At 50.5% G+C, this 20,565-nt stretch overlaps 1 protein-coding gene across 4 annotated transcripts; it reads right to left on the bottom strand.

Moving 5' to 3' along the window:
- Positions 1-247: 247 nt before the first annotated feature.
- Positions 248-19,409, bottom strand: map4k2 (mitogen-activated protein kinase kinase kinase kinase 2). Of its 4 annotated transcripts, none has more exons than XM_030088447.1 (32): positions 19,073-19,409; positions 13,851-13,908; positions 13,571-13,661; positions 13,282-13,346; positions 12,857-12,912; positions 12,447-12,494; positions 12,301-12,343; positions 12,124-12,196; positions 11,926-12,057; positions 11,792-11,854; positions 11,641-11,722; positions 11,442-11,558; positions 10,616-10,694; positions 9,006-9,064; positions 8,876-8,928; positions 8,364-8,402; positions 7,964-7,997; positions 7,495-7,657; positions 6,347-6,504; positions 6,169-6,210; positions 5,926-6,010; positions 5,771-5,850; positions 4,604-4,664; positions 4,408-4,531; positions 3,427-3,488; positions 3,240-3,343; positions 2,971-3,148; positions 2,740-2,808; positions 2,580-2,666; positions 2,374-2,444; positions 2,244-2,299; positions 248-2,164 (listed from the first exon to the last, which is right to left on the bottom strand). In XM_030088447.1, the coding sequence occupies exons 1-32, from the start codon at positions 19,163-19,165 to the stop codon at positions 2,077-2,079; spliced, it is 2,613 nt and encodes an 870-aa protein (XP_029944307.1). In that variant the 5' UTR covers positions 19,166-19,409; the 3' UTR covers positions 248-2,076. The 4 variants fall into 4 exon arrangements, with proteins under 4 accessions (XP_029944307.1, XP_029944308.1, XP_029944309.1 ...); XM_030088448.1 differs by having other exon boundaries at positions 3,427-3,485; XM_030088449.1 differs by having other exon boundaries at positions 8,876-8,925.
- Positions 19,410-20,565: the final 1,156 nt, after the last annotated feature.

Raw genomic sequence — 20,565 nt, 5'->3', positions numbered from 1 at the left:
GGACGTCTGATGGCGATTCTGTGGATTAACACACGGTCTGCTCTGATGTCGGTTGTTTGTCTTTTGGACATGTTGATTTGGGATTAGGTCTCTCCTCAGATTTTATTAATGAGAGAAGGAAACAGAACAACGCAGCACCCATAATAAATGTTTCCAGCCAACCAACAACAAAAGTAAGACAATAAGGGTTCATGTGGACGAGCTGGTAGACATGCTGGTATCCACACACACTCAGTGAAACCAACTCCGTATTAAAAGCTTTTATTTCCCTCCATACTGTGTTATTATGTACAAAACACAATAAAAACTCTTAAAAACCCAAATGTTCAGATGCATATCGTGTCTTTCAAGTGTCTGTGAAAGAACGACGGGGCTCTGCTCTCTATAAATAACATAAATATCGCGGCAGTGGGATGTAGTGGGGTGCACAGTTCACTCAGACACAGCAAATCCAGATGATACAGACTCACATCTGGAATTAAAAACCTCTTCAGAGCATTTTCTTACACGTTAGTGCTGCTTTCTAAGAACAAAGAACCCTGTTTATTTTGTCCTCTTCTACTAAAATATCCTGTAAACACTTCATTCTTTTATTACAACACGACTCAGAACTCAGATTTGTTTCAGTTCGGTAAGTTTAAAGCAGAAAACTCCAGATCTTCCTCTTTCCTCGGTGTAAATCGGTACAGTTATAACTGTCGGTGCGGTCATGTGACTGAAAACCCAGAGATCCCACGAGCTGTTTCAGTGAGTCCAGACCTTCTTAATCTCACATGGTGAACGCCTGGGGACTCCCATCATGTTCTGCTCCTCACAACTGTAGAACAGCTGCGAACTCCCTACTGAAAATGAGGCTGAAGCTGCCACTGAAACATCGCCGAACGCCTGTTAAACACCGTCGCTGCGTTCGAGGAGAGAGCTGTACGGTAACATCTGGAGCGGCTCTGCCGGTTCTGGTGTTTCTGTCCGGGTGAAACGCGCCGGAGGACTGAAGCGGGATTCAGACGCTCTGCTGCTTTTCATTTCTCGGATCTCAGAATTCCGTCACTTCCTCTGGAAAACGAACTGAAACACTGCAGCGTTCCAGTTTGTGTTTAAACTAGTAAAGACAGGATTGTCTTGTTTTCTGAATATTAGTAGAAAAAGGAACTCACTGAAAAACACGAACCATATTTATTTGTAATTAAAGGCGTCTCAGGATTTCACACAAGAGGGAACAGCAGGTAGAACGTTAGCGTTAGCCACATGTTAGCATTGAGGGGACAGCCTTAACACTTCCATCCTGCAGCTTTTTATTTTTTTAAGGAAAACTTTCCTCTTGTCATAGCTGCTAATGTTAGCTTAGCTTCTTAGCACCTGGATGCTCTGCTGCATGGACAGGTGAGGAACCGGGAGGAACCGACAGGAACCGACAGGAGCCTTCTTCCCAGGAGCACCGATGAACGTTCGCCGTCATTTTTTTTTTTTTTAAATCCCTGTGATAAATTAATTTTGAAGAGAAACTGCTGATGCTGGTGTAGTGGTTAGTGGCCTCTTTCATGCGGGGTTTGCATGTTCTACCTGCGCTTGGTTTAGTTTTTCTCCAGGTCTTCCGGTTCCTCTCACAATCCAAAATCATGCAGAGCGTTGACTCTAAATGTCCTGAAGGTGAGAATACGGCCTGCTAAAACTCACTGAAGACGGATGGACAGTTAAAAAATGAATAAATAGCATTCTTATATATAATACAATCTCTCATGTCCATTTTTTTCATCTTTTAAAGAAGCAAGTAAACAAGAAATGACCGTATATATTCACATTGATGAGTGAATGAATGAATGTTAACTTCCTAAACTCCACATCTGCATTAAAACCATCTAGTTCTAAGATCCGAGTCGATGGAAAGCAGCAGGAAGTGAATCCGCTGAGGCCGCTCAGCTGCTCCTCCCAGCGTGGCGGCGGCTGGGTGTTAGTGGAGCGCTCCAGCTCCTGATCCTCGGCCGAGTGCCGCTGGCGCTACAACAACATGGACGAGTGAGGCAGCTGGAGGCCCACCGCAGGGACGGCAGCGCTGCTTTCTCCTGGCCCCGCCCCCTGTCAGTAGCTGCTCTCGTGCCCCGTCAGGATGTAGAGGTTGCTCAGGGCGGAGGGCTGGCCGGTGGGAGTGCTCTGGAGGATGATGTCTCTGGAACAACAGGCGGAAGCGCTCTCAGCTCCTCCAGGACTCCTCCACTCCCTCCCCTGCCGGACGAGCGAGAACTCACCTGTTGGTGCCCAGAACCCTGAAGACCCGGGTCTCGTCTGTGATCTCCTGTGTGACCTGCAGGCGGAGAGGGAACACAGAAATCACACCGACGGAGCGAAGACACGCGGAAGAGGAAGAATCTCTCTCACCTCGTCTCCATAAAGGCTCCTCCCTTTGAGGCCGTGCTTCCAGAAAGCCAGGACACTGTCCTGTAAGCACACTGGCAACACACACACACACACACACACACACACACACACACACACTCTGATCAAAGAGGGCAGCCTTCTTGGTCAGGGCAAGTTGTATGACAGTGATTTTAAAGGAGCGCTGCAGTCCATTGAGCTTCCGTTACCTAGTGTTTCAATGCTGAAGTCGAAGAGCATCTCCGGAGCCAGCTCCGTGGACGGCAGGCCCCTCATGTTCACCACCTTCACCGTCTCTGCGGAGGAGAGCGGCACAGCGTCAGCCTGCAGCCTCACACCGGACCCCCGGTCCGCCGGCAGCACACTCACTCTCCAGCGCGATCAGAACCGTGTCGCGGTCCAGCTGGGTCACCTGCACGGCCGTGAGAGCGCCGCCGTCTGCGGGACGTGGACAGAGACACGGGGTCACGTCAGGACACATCGGACTGGTCCTCAAAAAGAATTCCATCTCCAAAGAGCTGACTCGGAAAACTCGGGTTTGAACGAGCGGCCGGACCCTCGCCCCCCCCCTCTCCCCCCCCTCTCCCCCCCGGATCTGACCCGGAGCGGCGGCGGGCGCCCCGCTGAGCTCCACCAGGTCGAACTGCAGCTGCTGGCTGGCGGCAGGCCTCCTGGAGCTGCAGCTCCGCACGCCCACGCACAGCTGAGGAACCTCGTCCGACGCCGACACCAGCAGCTCGAAGATGGGCAGGGAGTCCGGGAGGCGGACCGCTATGTGCTGAGGAGGGGCAGATCGGGCTCAGATCGGGGACTTCTCTCTCTCTCAGCGGACGTACTCCACTGATTTCCAGCTCAGATCCGGTACAGACCTTCAGATGCATGAACTTCTGCAGAGGTTCATACCACAGCAGCAGGACGAGGCCCGAGGGGACGGCTCCACACAGGAAGGTGCTGTCGGTGTACGGGTTCCTGGCTTCAGACACACAGGTGGAGGGTGAGACCCAGAGAAGGCCGGGGAACCGTCAGAACCGTCAGAACCCGGTCCGGTTCACCTACCGACGCTGCACCTCCGGCAGCCTTTAGTGTCCGGGATCTTCACAGATATGGCAAACTTTCTGCTGAGAGGAGAAGCCAGAACAGTCACCGAGTACCAGGAACCATCACAGGAACCATCACCTAGTACCAGGAACCATCACCTAGTAGCAGGAACCATCACCTAGTACCAGGAACCATCACCTAGTAGCAGGAACCATCACCTAGTACCAGGAACCATCACCTAGTAGCAGGAACCATCACAGGACCCATCATCACCTAGTAGCAGGAACCATCACAGGAACCATCACCTAGTACCAGGAACCATCACCTAGTACCAGGAACCATCACCTAGTAGCAGGAACCATCACAGGACCCATCACCTAGTACCAGGAACCATCACCTAGTACCAGGAACCATCACCTAGTACCAGGAACCATCACCTAGTACCAGGAACCATCACCTAGTACCAGGAACCATCACCTAGTACCAGGAACCATCACCTAGTACCAGGAAACATCACAGGAACCATCACCTAGTACCAGGAACCATCACCTAGTACCAGGAACCATCACCTAGTACCAGGAACCATCACCTAGTACCAGGAACCATCACATTGGATCTTTAGCTTCCATGCAGTGTGGCCTTTCCCTGTTAAAAGCTATATGTGGGGTTCCTGCAGGTTCTCAGTCTGATTCATGCAGGTTCCCTGTGGGGTTCTGGTAGGTTTTCTGTCTTGTCCCTACAAGTCCTCTGTGGCCTTCCTGCAGGTTCCCAATAGGTTTCCCACAGGTTCTCTGTGGTGTCCCTGGCCCTGCAGGTTCCCTTTGGTGTTCCTGTAGGTTTGTTTATCCGATTCCTGCAGTTTCTCGGTCTGGTTCCTGCAGGTTCTCGGTCTGGTTCCTGCAGGTTCTCGGTCTGGTTCCTGCAGGTTCCCTGCCTGGTTCCCTGCAGGTTCTGTGTCTGGTCCCTGCCGGTCCCTGCTGGCCCCGGGCCCGGGCCTACCTGTGGCTGATCCTCTCGGTGAGGCGGCTGGTGCTGAGCGCCAGGCTGCCCTGCTTCTTCTGCAGATGGCCTCGCTGCTCGAACAGAGCCGTCAGACTGTGGGAGTAGAGCTGCGAGGACTTCCCTGAGGGACAGACCGGGGTCAGTTCTGCCCAGAACACGCAGAACCCTGCGTGTTCTGGAGCTCGACCGTTACCTGAGACCGACATGAGCACGTTGTTCATCACGTAGAGCCACACACACCTCTGAGGCAGCAGCTGTGGACCAAACACCAGAAACCAGTCAGGGAACGGAGCGACGGCGTGATTCAGTCTGATCGATTCAGGGAAACATTCATTTCATTCTGCTTCAGCAGAGAACCTGAGAACGTCCCTTCAGTTCATCCGGGAGACGGTCCAGAGGGTCTGCAACTCAAACCTTAAAGGTGCTGTAGGCAGGATTCAGCATCTCCGCCATAGCATCTCCATCTTTGACCCATCTAAGATGGCGATTTGAAACCCAGCACAGCCAGTCCTGTCCTGTTTTCTCTAAAATCACACCCTTACGCAAGTTAAGGCCCTCCCACAAGAACGTGTGATGAACGCCCCTCGACCAATCACGGTTAGAGCCTCAGGGGCTCCTCTGATTGGTCAAAGATACCTGGAGCTGTCGAGATTCCTTTTCAGCTCAGAACAGAGACAGATGGAAACGCTGCGCCCTCGCGGTAGTGCAATTATGCTACACTCCTAAAGGATTATCAATGGATACTCTAACATTTAATCCAAAGAAAACACAGAAAAAATAGCATTGACTAGCAAAATCCTGCCTACAGCACCTTTAAGTATTCTTTTCATTTTATTTTAGCATTCCACACTTATTTAGAAAAATAGTCTGGTCTGCAGGCTAAAAATGGATATAATGAAAACTACTAGAGAATAGAACAAAACAAAACAACTGTACAAATTAATAATCAAAGTAACTTCAATAAATTTGTGAGCATAGCTGTTTTTTGGCTAGCTTTAGCTTTTTTTAAGGAAAAGAAAAGGGAGAAAAATACAGAAAAATGAAGATCAAAAATGAGTTAGCGGGCAATAAAGCTAAAACTGCTCTAATTATTATGAAACACAGCGGCTAAACACAGCTACATAGCTAATGAGGCTAAACTAGCGAGGATGTGCTAAAGCGGGAAAATCCATGAGAAAAATCTTTTAAAAATGACCTCAAAAGGCAAGAATTTTACAAAATATATTAAAATTATACGTTTCATGAATCCAACCTTAGCTAATGTTTGTTCAGAAATATTTGTCTTTATTTTCTATAACCCTTCTCTGACAGGACGGACGCGAGGCTAGCATTAGCCGCTGACAGAGGACGTCCCTCCTACCTTCTCCAGCGTGTCCTCATGCAGCTCATTCAGGTTCAGGGTGTAGATTCCCTCCTCCGCCCCCAGAAGGAGGTACTGATCTGGAGAGGATGAGACACTTCAGGACCTCTAGCGGCTGGACAACGCCGTCCTGAGGAGACGCCGGTCCTCCATACCTCGCGTTTGGGGTAAGATCCATGTGACGGCGCAGTGGATCTGCAGAGGACAGCCGTTGAAGACCTTGGAGAAGCAGGCTCCCATCTGCGGGAGCAGAACCCGGTTAGGAAGACGCTTCCTTTCCGCCGCGAGGCAAAGCGAATGTTGCTGAAGCGTGGCGCCGCGCTGCGCCGCGGGGGTCTGGTTAGTCACCGTGGGTCAGCTCAGACTGCGGCTCACATGCAGTTAGCTGTCACACTTACATGGACTTGGGGGGTGGGAGGAAGTCCATGACAATCAGCCCGCTAGAAGGTCCGCCGGTTACACACAACAGAACACGGCACATTGTCACTGACGGTCCCAACCGGCTCATTAGCAAGTTATTCGGTTAGCAAATCACACAAGTTGACGACTGTCTGGGGCGTCTCGACGGGAACTCACAGAGTCCTCCGTCTTCCTCCGCAGCGTGCTCCACTCAGGAGACAGCGGCGGCTCTTTCTTCAGGGACGGAAAACCGCCGAGCGAGCGTCTGTCCGCCGTGACGGCGTCCCCGCTGCAGCGCTGCCTGATGTCCTGCGTGGCCGAGCACCGGGCCAGCGCTGCCGGACAGCAAAACGACACCAAAGGAAGAAAAACGACAGAGAAATGACACTAAATGAAGAAATAGGACAGAGAAATGACACAAAAGGACAGCAAAATGACACCAAATGAAGGAATGTGACAGCAAAATGACACTAAATGAATAAAAATGACAGAGAAATGATACAAAAGGACAGCGAAATGAAGAAAAAATGACAGCAAAATGATGAAAAATGATAGCAAAATGGCACAAGAAGACACAAAATGACAGCAAAATGATGAAAAATTACAAGTAATTCAAACAAAATGACACAAAATGAACAAAAGTTGCAGCAAAATGACAGAAAATTGAAGCAAAATGAAACAAAATGACAGCAAAATGATCCAAAATGACACAAAAAGACACAAAGAGACGGCAAAATGAATAAAAATGTGGCAAAATGACAGTGAAACGAGACAAGATGACAGCAAAATGAAGAAAATGACAGCAAAATGACACGAACAGAAGAAAATGACAGCAAAATGACATGACAGCAAAATGAAGCAAAATGAAAAATGACAAGAAAATAAAACTAAATGACAAAAAAATGAAGAAAAATGAAGCAAAATGACACTGAAATGAAGCACAATAACAGCAAAAATGACACAAAATGACAGCAAAAAGAAGAAAAGCCAAACTGAAAACTTATTTTTAGCAACGGCACATATTTTTTGTCGGTTCCAGTGCAGACGTACAGGGAGAGCCTGGAATTATTCACATTTTCAAAAGCAAATTCTCAGTGAACTTGATGCTTCTTGTGCTGTGGCCGCCTAGTGGACAGGTCTGGAACTGCAGACAGTTTCATTGAAAAAAAAAACAACTGTCTTTGTCATGTTCACTTTCTGATTTCTTCTTCAAACCTCTAGTGGGCCAGTTGTGGCCCATGGGCCACATGTTTGACACCCCTGCTTCGAGCCAAACAGCAGACCCTCACACCCTGCCGGGCTTTTGCCCCGTTCTGGACCCGCACCTGCGCTGGAGGAGGAATCGGCCGTGGCGGCGGCGGCGGCGTCCGGGCCCAGCGTGCAGCTCGGTCTCAGCGTGGGCTCCTTGTCCTCGGAGCTGGTGTTCAGACAGCTGAAGGCGGGAAGAGACGCCGTGGCGGGACTGAACAGGCCGCTCCGCCGGCCGCCCTGGAACCGGCGGGAAACACAAAGCCTCTTTGCATTGGTTGGAAACTAAACTCAGACACATGAGGACGATGAACGGGATCAGAAATGAATCCAGCATCCTAAATCCTGATCCAACATGCAGAGCAGCAAACGCCGTGGGGTTAAATTCTGAGTTTCCTGACACTGCCGACTCCAGGATAATGAAAGACTGCAGGAAACCGACGGTTCCTCAAAGATATGCGAAGCAAATTACAGCTCTGTTTCCCTCCGTCTGTTCCTCGACTCTCTTCCTGAAGTTCAGACTGTCTGAGTGCAGCTCACACTCACCTCAGCAGATGGCGCCCTCTTGATGGTCAGACTCCTGAAAGACAAGAGGAGCAACAGAGTCCTGGTGAGAATCTCCAACCGCCAAGTCACCTGCAAGCCCAGCGCCACAACGAGCCGGCGAGGGGGGGGGCTGAGGGGCTGAGGGGCGGAGGAGGGGCGGAGGGAGGGTAGAGGGGGACTGAGGGATGCTGGGGGGTTGTAGACCGGCTGACATGAACAGAGCTCAGCGACAGCGCCGGGTAGCAGACGGCTGAACGACGCAGTCCGCAGCTCCACAAACACACACTAGCTGCTGTTCACATCTGGACGAGGCCGGGGGCCGAGGCAAGCGCCAGGTCTGGGTGGAAGGGCGAGCGATGGGGGGGGGAACACTGCTGTCAGCGGGGACGGCGAGGCCTACCTCAGCTGCAGAGCTTGCTCCACACACTCCAGCAGGCTCCTGCAACAGGAAGACCTGGTGTTTACGTGGCTCCAGGCCCGAGGGGCCTGACAGCTCTCATTATCTGCAGCGACAACACTGCACGCACACACACCCACGCACACACATCTACACATCTGTCCACACGGCACCGCGCGGGTCCCAGTGTGGAGAGTTCTTCTGCGGTTCTGTAGCAGCTTTCTGCTGTCACACAGAGACATCTAGTGGTCAAACACGGTCGGTACCGCCAAGTCTCACAAGCAGCCAAACAACCAAAGAAAGAGAGACCCCATAGTTCAGAGAACACGGGACGCAAGACATGTTCTCCATGTATGCAGATGACGGTGTTTTCAGTGTGGGAAACATTCGCTCTGCTGGAGAGGAGCTGGTGCGTTCTAAGAAACACTCTTGTTGTTGCCGAGAGGCTGGAAGACGTGAAAAAAAGGTGTAAATTGTGAGGTTTCATTGGGGAAAGTGAGGCAGGAAGCTCTTACGGCGAGTTGTCTTCGTCTCCAGAGAGGCTCCAGTCGTCGTCATACGATCCCTGCTGGAAGCAGAACCCAGCAGAACCTCAGTTTTTCATTCATGAGCGCTCACACGGCTCTGGGTGCACAACTGGATTACCAGGTCCGGGTAGGGCTCCGTGACCTTCCTCCGCGGGGGGCCGAACTTCACCTGGTCGACTGAAACGAGAGCAGAGCGGCGAGGTCAGATCTGGATCGACCCGCCGCGGCGAGTGGCTCTGTGATAACCCCCCCACAACGCCAACACCGCTCCACCGACCCCCTTTCCTTCCACCGACACCCTGCTGCTTTTCATAAGGTCAAAAAAAAAAGGCTAAAAGAGCTAAAGCAGATTTAAAAGACAAAATATCTGAATTGGTTAAACTAGCTAAACTGCTAATAATGGTTAAACTGGAATGTTTAAACTGTTTGAAAAGCTAAAACTGCTGAAGACAAATAACAATAACTGACATTACAAAAACTAATCCTGAAACAAAGCAGATAAAGATGCTGAAATAGTTGCAGGTTGAATAATTTAAACAGCTAAAATAGATAAACTGAGCATAAACTGCTACAAATGCTTCAATGGCGAAAAACATCAGATCATTTTAATGAAAACACATCTAAAGGACTGGGGTGTTTTCTTCTTTTTGACGGTTGGTGTTTTGTGGCTCCAGGTGAATCTGACTCAAACAAAAAACTCTATTTTTTCAGTTATATTTTGTCATCTTATTTTTCTTAAAAGCAAAGTGGAAATCTGGTCTCGTCTGCTGAGCGGAGTGTCTCGTCCGTTACTTCCCCTCAGTTTTTTTGAGTCTTTGCTCAAAGTCACTGAAAACAAAAACGAGTCCCAAAGTGGAACTCTCTGGAACCGTTCAGGCTCCGCCTCCTTGTGGACGGCGGACACGCTGTCATGTGGTTTCATTACAAACAGCAGTCTACCAACACGAAAACTACATCGCTTTTGGCGCTTCCTCCCTTTCCGGGGCAATGTGTTGCCGTGTGAATGATTAACGTCTCTGAAACGAGGAGGTTTGCATCGTGAGGTGACCGCCGGCGGTCAGTGACGCCGCCGGCGGTCACCCGACAGCCTGCAGCAGCCCTGAGGGGGGTCGGGGAGAACTTTGTGCTTTGTCCTCACATTATGGAGACCGCAGCACTGCATGCTGGACGGCGGAACAATGCAGCCTGTCATCGGCGGGACAAGAAGCGTACAGTGGAGCTCCGACCTGCAGCCGCCAGAGTCCAGAGGAGACCCGACAGCTGACTGGAAACCCAGAAAAGATTCAACACCAGATCGATGAATCTGGTTCATCTTTTAAAGACGAGCTCAGAAGCTTCGCCTCCAGAATCCAGAGGTTATTTTCATTTCTTTGAATGTGAGGACATTAGCGTGGTGGAGGGGCGTGGTTCAGTCCAGCTGTGGAGGAGAGGCGGACCTCAGGGGAGCTGCTGGAGGAGGAGGAACACAGGGACTCATGCTCATTCATTTCAGATAAATTCAAGATAGAGAGACTTATTTCTTGATTTAAAATTCTTACATCAAGATCTCTTTTTTTAGTTAAGTTTACTTGCTGCATGGACAGACAATTTCACTCATTTTAAGAGTCATTTTCTTTAATTTAGTTTTGATATCTTGTATTTTGGCCACTATTTTTTGCAGTGTATTGAAGCCATCATGTGTCCACTGTTTCAGTGTGTGTACAGGCGTGTGTGAGAGTGTGTGTTCACATTGTTCTTCAGACAGCGTTCTCTCCACGGGCAGATGTTTCCCTGCTGACTGGATCTTGTCTGGAGTTTCGTCCCCGACCTGGAAAAACACATCAACACTTTGAGGCGTTTCTTCACACTGAGTCTGGCTGCAGGGTGTTTTAATCAGGAAATGGTCTATTCTGAATTAAGTAATTCAGGACTATATTCAGAATTATATTTTATCTTGGTGTTTTCATGGGAAAAACGAAGGATTAAATCCTCTCTCACGCCGGGGTCTGCGGAGCGTTCTGATTGGACGGGGCGGCCGTGACGTAATGACATCTCCCGGAAGTAAACAGCGTTTTTCTCTCGTTTGTCGATTAACTTTGGCGCTACAGCGTTGAAAATGTCCGCGTTGTTAAGCGCCCGTCGATCCGCTCGTTTCATTATATCCGATTCCTCTAAAACTGCCGTTAAATAAATCGTCTTCGTACGAGTCAAAACGCGGACCCCGGGCCGCCATCTCGGAAAATTACGTCATCACGACGGAGCATGCGCAGAACGACCAGAATGAAGTCGCGCCCAATTAGCATAAAATTCCTCTTCCAAAGGAGAATAAACCCGCCGGTCTGCTTGGATTTAAACTGAATTCTGAATACATTTTCAGACGTTTATATGGTCACTTTAGAGCATAAATATTTATTCATTCAAACTTATAGAGGAATAAAAACTCCCATGTAAACACACAGACTGCTTCACACACCTTCATACTGCTTCACACAGCCTCACACTCCTTCACACTCCCTCACACGCCCTCACACCGCTCAGCCAGGCACACTGCAGCCTCCCTGAAGGTCACACTGACCTCCAGCTCGCCGTCGTCCAGGCTGTTGGTGCTGCAGCCGTGCAGCTCGGGGTTGCTGGCCAGGTCCAGCAGCTCGATGACCAGGTTCCGGGTCAGCAGCTGGGTGACGAAGGGATGCTGGAGGAGGAGGAGGAGGAGGAGGAGGCTGCTGGTTAAACCACCAGGTTTAAAATGAGTCAGTGGGCAAGGCAGCACCGACCTGCAGCAGCGTCTCGGCCGACGGCCTCTTCCTGGTGCTTTTAATGAGCGCCATCTTCACGAAGCTGTGGAACCCGGCGGACCTGCGGACGGAGGAACCGCTGAGCGCTGGACGGGCCGAACGCCGCCGCCGACGCTGAGCCAACACTCACCACTTGGCCTTGTCCTTCAGTCTGGGCGGCTGGAAGCTGCTCTTGGACATCAGCATCAGCGCCCTGAAAGACACTTCCTGTTCAGGTGGCGTCCCCCGGCGGCCCGAGTCTCTGGCCGGGCGACGCCGACTCACCTCATCGGGTGGAGGTCGAACATGGGCGGCTGCAGCTCGGCCAGCTCGATGGCCGTGATGCCCACCGCCCAGATGTCGCACAGGTGGTTGTAGCCGCCCTTCTTCTCCACCGCCGCCACCTCTGGAGCCATCCTGGAGAGGGAGAGCCGTCAGGGCGGAGGGGGCGGGGCTAACTGCGCCTGAAAGACTGCAGCTCACCAGTACGGCGTCCCGATGAACGACTTCCTCTTCGCCACCGAGGCGCTGATCTCTGCTGCCACTCCAAAGTCAGCTGCACACACACACACACACACACACACACAGAAACACACACACAGGATGAGTGTGGTTCAGGTAGTGAAGTCGAGAGCAGTTAAAGCAGAAGAAGAGACTAACCCAGTTTCACATCTCCTCGCTCTGTCAGGAGGATGTTTGCTCCCTGCAGAGAAAACACACACACACACACACACACACACACACACACACAGGTCATGCACGGCGGTGAGTGGAGGCCCCGGTGAAGCTGTAGCCAGCGAGCGTACCTTGATGTCTCGGTGCATCTTGCCGGTTTCGTGCAGGTGATACAAACCCTGGAAGAGACGCAGAGTTTCAGTGCTATGGTTCATATTTCAGCTGGTTCCACTCCGGTGCACTGGGGGGCAGCGCTGAGCTCTCAGAGTTTTGCTTCACAGTGCTTCCAGACCATCATTCGTAGCTCACTACACCACCATGTGGTTTGAAGAGGTATTGCAGGACCGGTTCGAGGTTTAACTCATGATCTGGAATCATTTTCCAAAGAAAATCTGATTTGAGTGAAACTACAGCAGGTCTGGAATCAACCCCGGAGAGCAGAGAGACAAACACAGCGCTGTGTAGCCGTTCAAAGGGTCCAAAACTGTGCTGGTCCAGGCCGGCAGCAGGTCTCTGAGAGCCCGGAGAGAGGACAGGTTACCTGGAGAGTCTCCCGGCACACGAAGGCGATCTGCTTCTCCTTCAGAGGACCCGTCACTGCAAGGAAACCCCCATCAGCGTCTCGTCACATTAGCATTAGCTACATTAGCATGACATTAGCATGACATTAGCAGGGCTGTTACTGTCACATGTTATCATAACATGTCATGAAGTGATTATACTGTCAGGAAAACAGTTCCTCTGTTCTTGAAATGTAACTAAGCTGCTGTCTCACTGAGCCCACTGTTAGCATTAGCATGAGGCTAATCGCTTACTTATTCACTAAACTCCTGTCTACTGAGTCCTGAAACATAGATATATAGTAACGTCCAGATTACAGAGCATCTTCCTCTTCTAACATCCATGGATGGATGGATGGATGGTGTATTTTTGCGTGTGTGTGTGTGTGTGTGTGTGTGTGTGTACCGTGGTAGATGTCCTGCAGAGAACCTCCTCCACAATACTCCATGCAGATCCACAACTTGGTGTTCCTAAAGAGAGACGTGCCGCTTTTAGTTCCACATGTTTGAATTGTTCTTTACCAGGAAGAAACTGGAATAAAACGACCCTGTTATTTTACTTAGGTTTACAAAAAACAAATGTTTATAGCTAATAAAAATCCATTGAAAAATCTTAATCTCAAGAAAATGGCTAAAAACATGAGCTGATCAAGTTTTCGGTGGTGTGGTCCCAGAGCTTCAGAGGCAGGCTGAACCTGTGGTAGCTGCCGAAGTACGCCACGATGTTCTTATGTTTACACTCCTTCATCATGGTGATCTCCTGCTGGATGGACGTAATGTCATCGCCTGGACACATACACACACACACACACACACACACACACGCACGCACACGCACTTAATTAAAGAATTTACATTTATTTAAAACACTTTGAAGGATAAAAATTAATAATCCATGTTAGTGACGGTGTGTGTGTGTGTGTGTGTGTGTGTGTGTGTGTGTGTGTGTGTGTGTGTGTGTGTGTGTGTGTATACCAGGGTCCAGCTTGACGATCTTGATGGCTGCCAGTTCAGAAGTGGAGATGTTTCGAGCCTTCAGGAGAAACATGATTGAGAGTGAATCAGTGGAGTGTGTCCTGAGTGAAGAGTGTGTCCTGAGTGAAGAGTGAGTGAAGAGTGTGTCCTGAGTGAAGAGTGAGTGAAGAGTGTGTCCTGAGTGAAGAGTGAGTGAAGAGTGTGTCCTGAGTGAAGAGTGTGTCCTGAGTGAAGAGTGAGTGAAGAGTGTGTCCTGAGTGAAGAGTGAGTGAAGAGTGTGTCCTGAGTGAAGAGTGAGTGAAGAGTGTGTCCTGAGTGAAGAGTGAGTGAAGAGTGTGTCCTGAGTGAAGAGTGTGTCCTGAGCGAAGAGTGTGTCCTGAGTGAAGAGTGTGTCCTGAGTGAAGAGTGAGTGAAGAGTGTGTCCTGAGTGAAGAGTGTGTCCTGAGTGAAGAGTGAGTCCTGAGTGAAGAGTGTGTCCTGAGTGAAGAGTGTGTCCTGAGTGAAGAGTGTGTCCTCAGAGTTCAAACCAGCAGAGGACTCCAAGAAACAAGGGGAATCTACCACTGAGCGTTTCATCCAAATCCACAGAACGTGAGTCCAGCTTTCTTTATTTTCAGACATATTCTGAACATGAATGCTGTGGATGACCTTTGACCTCTCCGTTAAAAACAGGTTTTCATTTAGAGACAGACGTCTGGACATGAGGAGACGTTTTTCTGGAGATCTGAGCATCTGACGGATCTGTAATATGATGAACTGGATCTGGAGAAGAGTCAGAGCACCAGGACTAAGACCCCTCCATCCTTTATCAGACCCGCCTGGTCCAGAGACACAGACCATGGTCTCTACTCTGGAACACCAAGGTCTGATCCAGCTGAGCGGAGGAAGGCACAGAGCAGCCTGGTCCTGGTCCAGGTCCTGGTTCAGGCCTGCAGGAATGTGACGTTGCGTACCGAGACACTCCAACAGGTCCTGAGGTTCTCAGAGCCGCTCATGAGTGATCAGAACAGAAGAGCTTCATCAGCTCACACAGAGCTTCTGATCTTTAACTGAGATTTCACCGACGCTGGACTCAGCGTTTCCTCTGACTTTCAGACAGAACCTTGACTCCGTTGTCAAACGGAGCTTTCCACCGGTATCGGCCCGTTTCCACCAACATCAGCCGGAACATTTCAGAGCGGTTCAGAACCGAGCAGGTGGCGGTTGACGGGCCTTCACATGAGCTACGCTCACTTCCTGTTTTCTTTCCTGTTGCGCCGCAGGCTTCCTGGCTCTGCAGCTCACCGCGGCTCCAACGGCGGCTCGCAAACCCCGAGAGGAAACGGAAGCTGCCGCGATCGGGACGCAAACCCCCTCTGAAGTCATTCGGGGAAACCGTTTCAGAGCGAGACTGAGATTCAGGTTCTCTGTGTGTCTTTTTGGTTGTTTCAGAGCTTTTTAGCGTTTTCTGCCTTTTCGGTTGTAAGCATCCTGCAGTGCTGCTGCTCTGGTTCCTCCCTCCAGCTGAGCGCCGGTCGCTCATCAGCCGTCATCCCCAGCACCTCGTGTTTATCTGCAGATCACGTTCGTGTGGAAAACAAGGCCGTCTGTCCAGTTCATGTCGAGAACAAAGGTCACATGTGAGCCGGCGGCTCCACATGAGGACAGGCGGCGTTGTTGTGGAGCAGCGCCGGGACCGAGCAGCGTCTGGTCTGAATGCCCGGCAGTGTGACGGCCGAGAGCCCACACGCTCACGTGTCCAGAGGTCCCGGCCTTTGACCCGGCCGGGCGCTGGTGGGCGCCATAATGGGCCTTTGTCTGCCGCCATTCACAGCAGGCACACACGCTGCGGTCACGGCAAGAGCCGCCGTGCGCCGGGATCTGCCGCCGTCCGCCGTGGTCGCTCCACAATGAGCCGTCGTGTCGTCTCAGGGACGGTGGTGAGGCGGCGCCGGGCGATCCATGAACGCCTGGACAATGTCGCTCTGACACACACCAGTGTCCGGGCTGAGGAGGGGAATGGAGAACATGCAAACTCCACCGACAAGGGAGGGAGCTAATGTGGTGAATTCGCCAAGCAGCAGTGAAAGTGACAGCAGGAGCTGAACAACTGAACTCCAAAGTACATTTATTGATTATTCTGTCAGTCCCAGATCTTCACTGGTGATTACTGGTTGCCATGGCGATCAGGCCATTGGCTCCATCAACTTCTGTTTCTTGGATCATGTGATATAAAACCAGGAACTAATAAAACAACTTAGAGAAACAACTGCGCTTCAGGGTGACGCGATGATCCGTTTGTGGATGACTTGCAGCTGTCGGCCTTCTGTGACGTCACACTGACACGTTAACCTCCGCTTGTCACATCCGTGACCTTCTTTTCTATTAACAGATCAACACTTCCTGTTTTCTACCTGCAGCAGCAGCAGCAGCAGCAGCGTGAGAAGAAATAAGCAATCTGTAGAAAGACGTCCTCCTGCATGTGAGTCAAACTGAACTACAAGCTCTCTGATTGGCCGATCAGAGAAAACTTGGAGTATGGTGGCTCGGAAGAGACAAACAGAGCAAACATTAATCTATAAATCAGCATTTTCTCAATGATCTGCACAAACAGCTGGAGATAAACCGATCACCTTCTGTCACAGAAAACGATGTGGAATGAGGAATTGGAAAAAAATCTAAATTAAACATTTGGAAATATTTGATCTCTGTCCTTCAACGTCAAAATGTATTTTTTGTAGCTCTCTGGTCAAACAATAAATAAACCTTATGGAATTTTCCATCAGTCTCACATTTCAGCAATAAATAAATGTGAAAAAACTTCAGAGCAAACTGAGCATAAAACATTGGTTTTGTCATGGTGTGTGTTTTTTTAAGGTGTTGTCCTGGATGCGGTCGGATCTCGGGTCACAGTCGACCCGGAGGTCAAACCAGCTGTGGAGCCCAGATTTAAAGTGTCCAGCCCAACAATGACCTGATCTGAGGGGAACTGAAGGAGCAGGAACCGCAGCCAAAACAGCAGGAGCGGGAAAGAGCCTGGAGCAGCCACACAATGAGCGTCCCTCCCACTGAAATACCGCCGGCAAAACTACACCGAACGCCAACGCCGAGACGGAAAACAGCTGCCGTCAGAGGAATTCAGCCTGCTTCGGTTCCATCCAGTGTAATTCCCTCTTATCAGGGGTCTAAATAACTCTGAAAAGTCTTCAGTTGGTTCAAAACGCGGCAGCAGAGTTCTGGCTAGAACCAGAGGAGGGAACACTTCACTCCAAACAGCTGTAGTTCAGACTGAGTGCGGTCACAGGGTGTTTTTAATTAGGAATGGGTTCATTCTGAATTACGTAATTCAGAATTATATTCATGATCTCGGTGTTTACATGGGAAAAACAAAGGATTAACTCCTCTCTCACGCCGGGGTCTGTGAAGCGTTCTGATTGGACGGGGCGGCCGTGACGTAGAGACGTCTCCCGGAAGTAAACAGCGTTTTTCTCGTCGTTCTTTCTCGATTAACTTTTCTGTTGCAGCTTTGACAATGTCCGCGCTGTTAAGCGCCAGTCGATCTGCTCGTTTCATTATATCCAATTCTTTTAAAACTGCCGTTAAATAAATAGTCTCCACATGAGTCGGACTGCGGGCCGCCATCTTGGAAAATTTGCGTCATCGCGACGGAGCATGCGCAGAATGAGCAGAATGAAGTCGCGCCGAATTAGCATATATCAAACTTTATCAATCAGTCAAACTGTGTTTGTAGAGCACTTTTCATATTCATAAAAACAGCACCAAGTGCTAAACAGTAAAATCAGTCATTAAAAAATTTTAAATAATAATTCCACTTCCAAAGGAGAATAAACTGGTCTATTTGGATTTAAACTTAATTCTGAATAAAGTTTTCAGGCGTTTACATGGTGTTTCAGAGCAGAGTTAGGCTTTATTTATATTTACAGAGGAATAAAAAGTCCCATGTGAACAGACAGCCTCTGTCCAGCCATATGTCATTAACTTCAAACTCTGGCTCTGTTCCTTCCTTTAGGGTCTGTGGAAGAGAACTGGAAACTGTTTACAGCGATAACTTGGCTCATGGACCACCTCGGATCCTGGACAAGTCTGTTTTCTCTGCTCTGACCCCTGGAGCCTTCACTCAGCTCCTCTCTGTTTGGGCCTCTTGTATCTAATCAGCGGTGCGCCCTCCACCATCTGGCCGCTCCAGCGGCCTTCAAGGACAGCCCGGAGCCGCCGTCCTCCAGAACGACGCGGTAAACAGCTGAAGACGGAGCCGAGGCCTCGTCCTGCAGCGGGGACAGTCTCAGGTGAGGACGGAGGAGCTGCGCTCTGCGTCACGAGGACAGAAACGGGAGCTTTTGTCTGAGCAGGATGCGCGAGGCGGCACAGGAAGTTCGCATCCTGACGCTCAAATACCTCCGTCAGAGAACCTGAAAGCAGCTCTTCCTGCTGAGCTGCAGGGTCCGCCACGCCGCCAGCCGGTCCCCAGACCCGGTCTCCAGGCTCAGAACCCTGAGACCAGGACGGGATGTGAAACCCACTCAGGTCCATCACACTTCTCAGTTCATCCAGACAGAAAACCAGAAGCACATCTCAGTCTCAATAATCTGAGGGGAAATACTCAGAAAAATCACATCTGAAGTAAAGTTAAAACATTAATTCAAATTAAATAGAAAGCTGCTTTTACTGGGTCGAAAAGCTGCTGTGATGATAATAAATCAAATCTGATACTTTCTGTAAAAGGAAGAGATTAAAAGTGAAGAAGCTCAGCTGGAGAGCCGCTCTGAGCCTGGTGGAGGAAGCTTGCAGCTGATGACCACAGAGACAATCACTGCTCGTCCTCTCACGTTTGTTCTGAAACACTGGAAACTAGTCCAGCAGTGTGGAGCGAAACCCTCACATGTTGTCTGACAGGAAATGAGCAGAAAACAGGTTTTTGAATCACTTCCTCATCACAGGTGGAGGATTCACTGCAACAAACCCAAAGAGACACGGAGACACTGAGACATGGAGACATGGAGACATGGACAACCTGTGGCTGCTGGACCTGCAGGTTACAGGTTACAGTGCAGGGGATGCAATAAAAACATCACACACACACACACACACACACACACACACACACACACACACACACACACACACACACACACACACACACACACACACACACACACACACACACACACACACACACACACACACACACACACACACACACACACACACACTCACTCACTCACCTTGAAGACGTCTCCGTAGGTGCCGCAGCCGATCCTGTGGATCAGCTCGTAGTCGTCCAGCGGGTCCAGGAAGGAGACCCCGATCCGCTCCATGGCGGCGGCGGAGCGGCGGCGGCGGCGGCGGCCGGGCTGCGGGTCACTGCTCCGGGCTGCTCACTCACACATGTCCCGCTGGGAGTCCGGAGGAGCGGGAGGGAGGGGGTCCGGGGCGGGTCAGAGAGCCGCCGGGGAGGCAAGCACGGCGGGCTTCTGCTGACAGTCTGCACGCGTCTGAGAGCGGATCATCCGCGAGCGCAGCCCGCAGAGCACGCGCTGTAAAGAACGATCCCGCACAACCTCGTCCACTTACACTACCGCACTGTAAAAAATGACACCGCACATCCTCATCCAGTTAACTACCACACTGTAAAAAATTGAACTGCACAACCTCATCCACTTACACTACTACACTGTAAGAAATGATACCACACAACCTCATCTCCTTCACTACTACTACACTGTAAAAAATGATCCCGAACAACCTCATCAGTTACATTTCTACGCTGTAAAAAATGATACTACACAAGCGAATCCAAACTACCACACTGTAAAAAATGATTCCATCCATCTTCAACCGCTTACCCAGCACTGGGTCATTGGGGCAGCAGTCTCAGCAGAGATGCCCAGACTTCCTGTCCCCAGACTCTTCCTCCAGCTCTTCTGGGAGGATCCCGAGGCGTTCCCAGGCCAGCCGAGAGACATGGTCTCTCCAGCGTGTCCTAGGTCCTCCCCGGGGTCTCCTCTTGGTGGGACATGTCCGGAACATCTCCCAAGGGAGGCGTCCTAAAGAGGTGCCCGAGCCACCTCAGCTGGTTCCTCTCTATGTGGAGGAGTAGCAGCTCTACTCAGAGCACCTCACCCTATCTCTAAGGGAGTCCAGCCACCCTACGGAGGGAGCTCATTTCAGCCGCTTGTATCCGGGATCTTCTCCTTTTGGTCAAGACCATATGTGAGAGTTTTTTCACTGGTAAACCGAGACCTTAGTCTTTGGGCTCAGCTCCCTCTTCACCACAACAGACTGATACAACGACCACAACACTGCAGCCGCTGCACCGATTCGCCTGTTAATCTCACCTCCATCCTTCCTTCACTCGACCCCAAGATACTTAAACTCCTCCACCTGGACCAGAGTCTCTCCACCGACCTGGAGAGGGCAAGCCACCTTCTTCCGGTCGAGGACCATGGCCTCAGATTTGGAGGTGCTGATCCAGTGCATGATGGTCCAGGGTTCATGAAGCCAACAGGACAACATCATCTGCAAAAAAAGATGAAATCCTGTGGTCCCCAAACCGGACCCCCTCCGGCCCCTCGCTGCACCTAGAAATTCTGTCCATAAAGATTATGAACAGAACCGGTGACAAAGGGCAGCCCTGCTGGAGTCCAACATGCACCGGGAACAGGTCTGACTTACTGCTGGCAATGCGGACCAGACTCCTGCTCCAGTCATTCAGACT

The sequence above is a fragment of the Salarias fasciatus genome, chromosome 3, assembly GCF_902148845.1.
Source record: "Salarias fasciatus chromosome 3, fSalaFa1.1, whole genome shotgun sequence".
In the NCBI taxonomy this organism is placed as follows: Eukaryota; Metazoa; Chordata; class Actinopteri; order Blenniiformes; family Blenniidae; genus Salarias; species Salarias fasciatus.
This window is presented reverse-complemented; position numbering and strand designations above follow the sequence as displayed.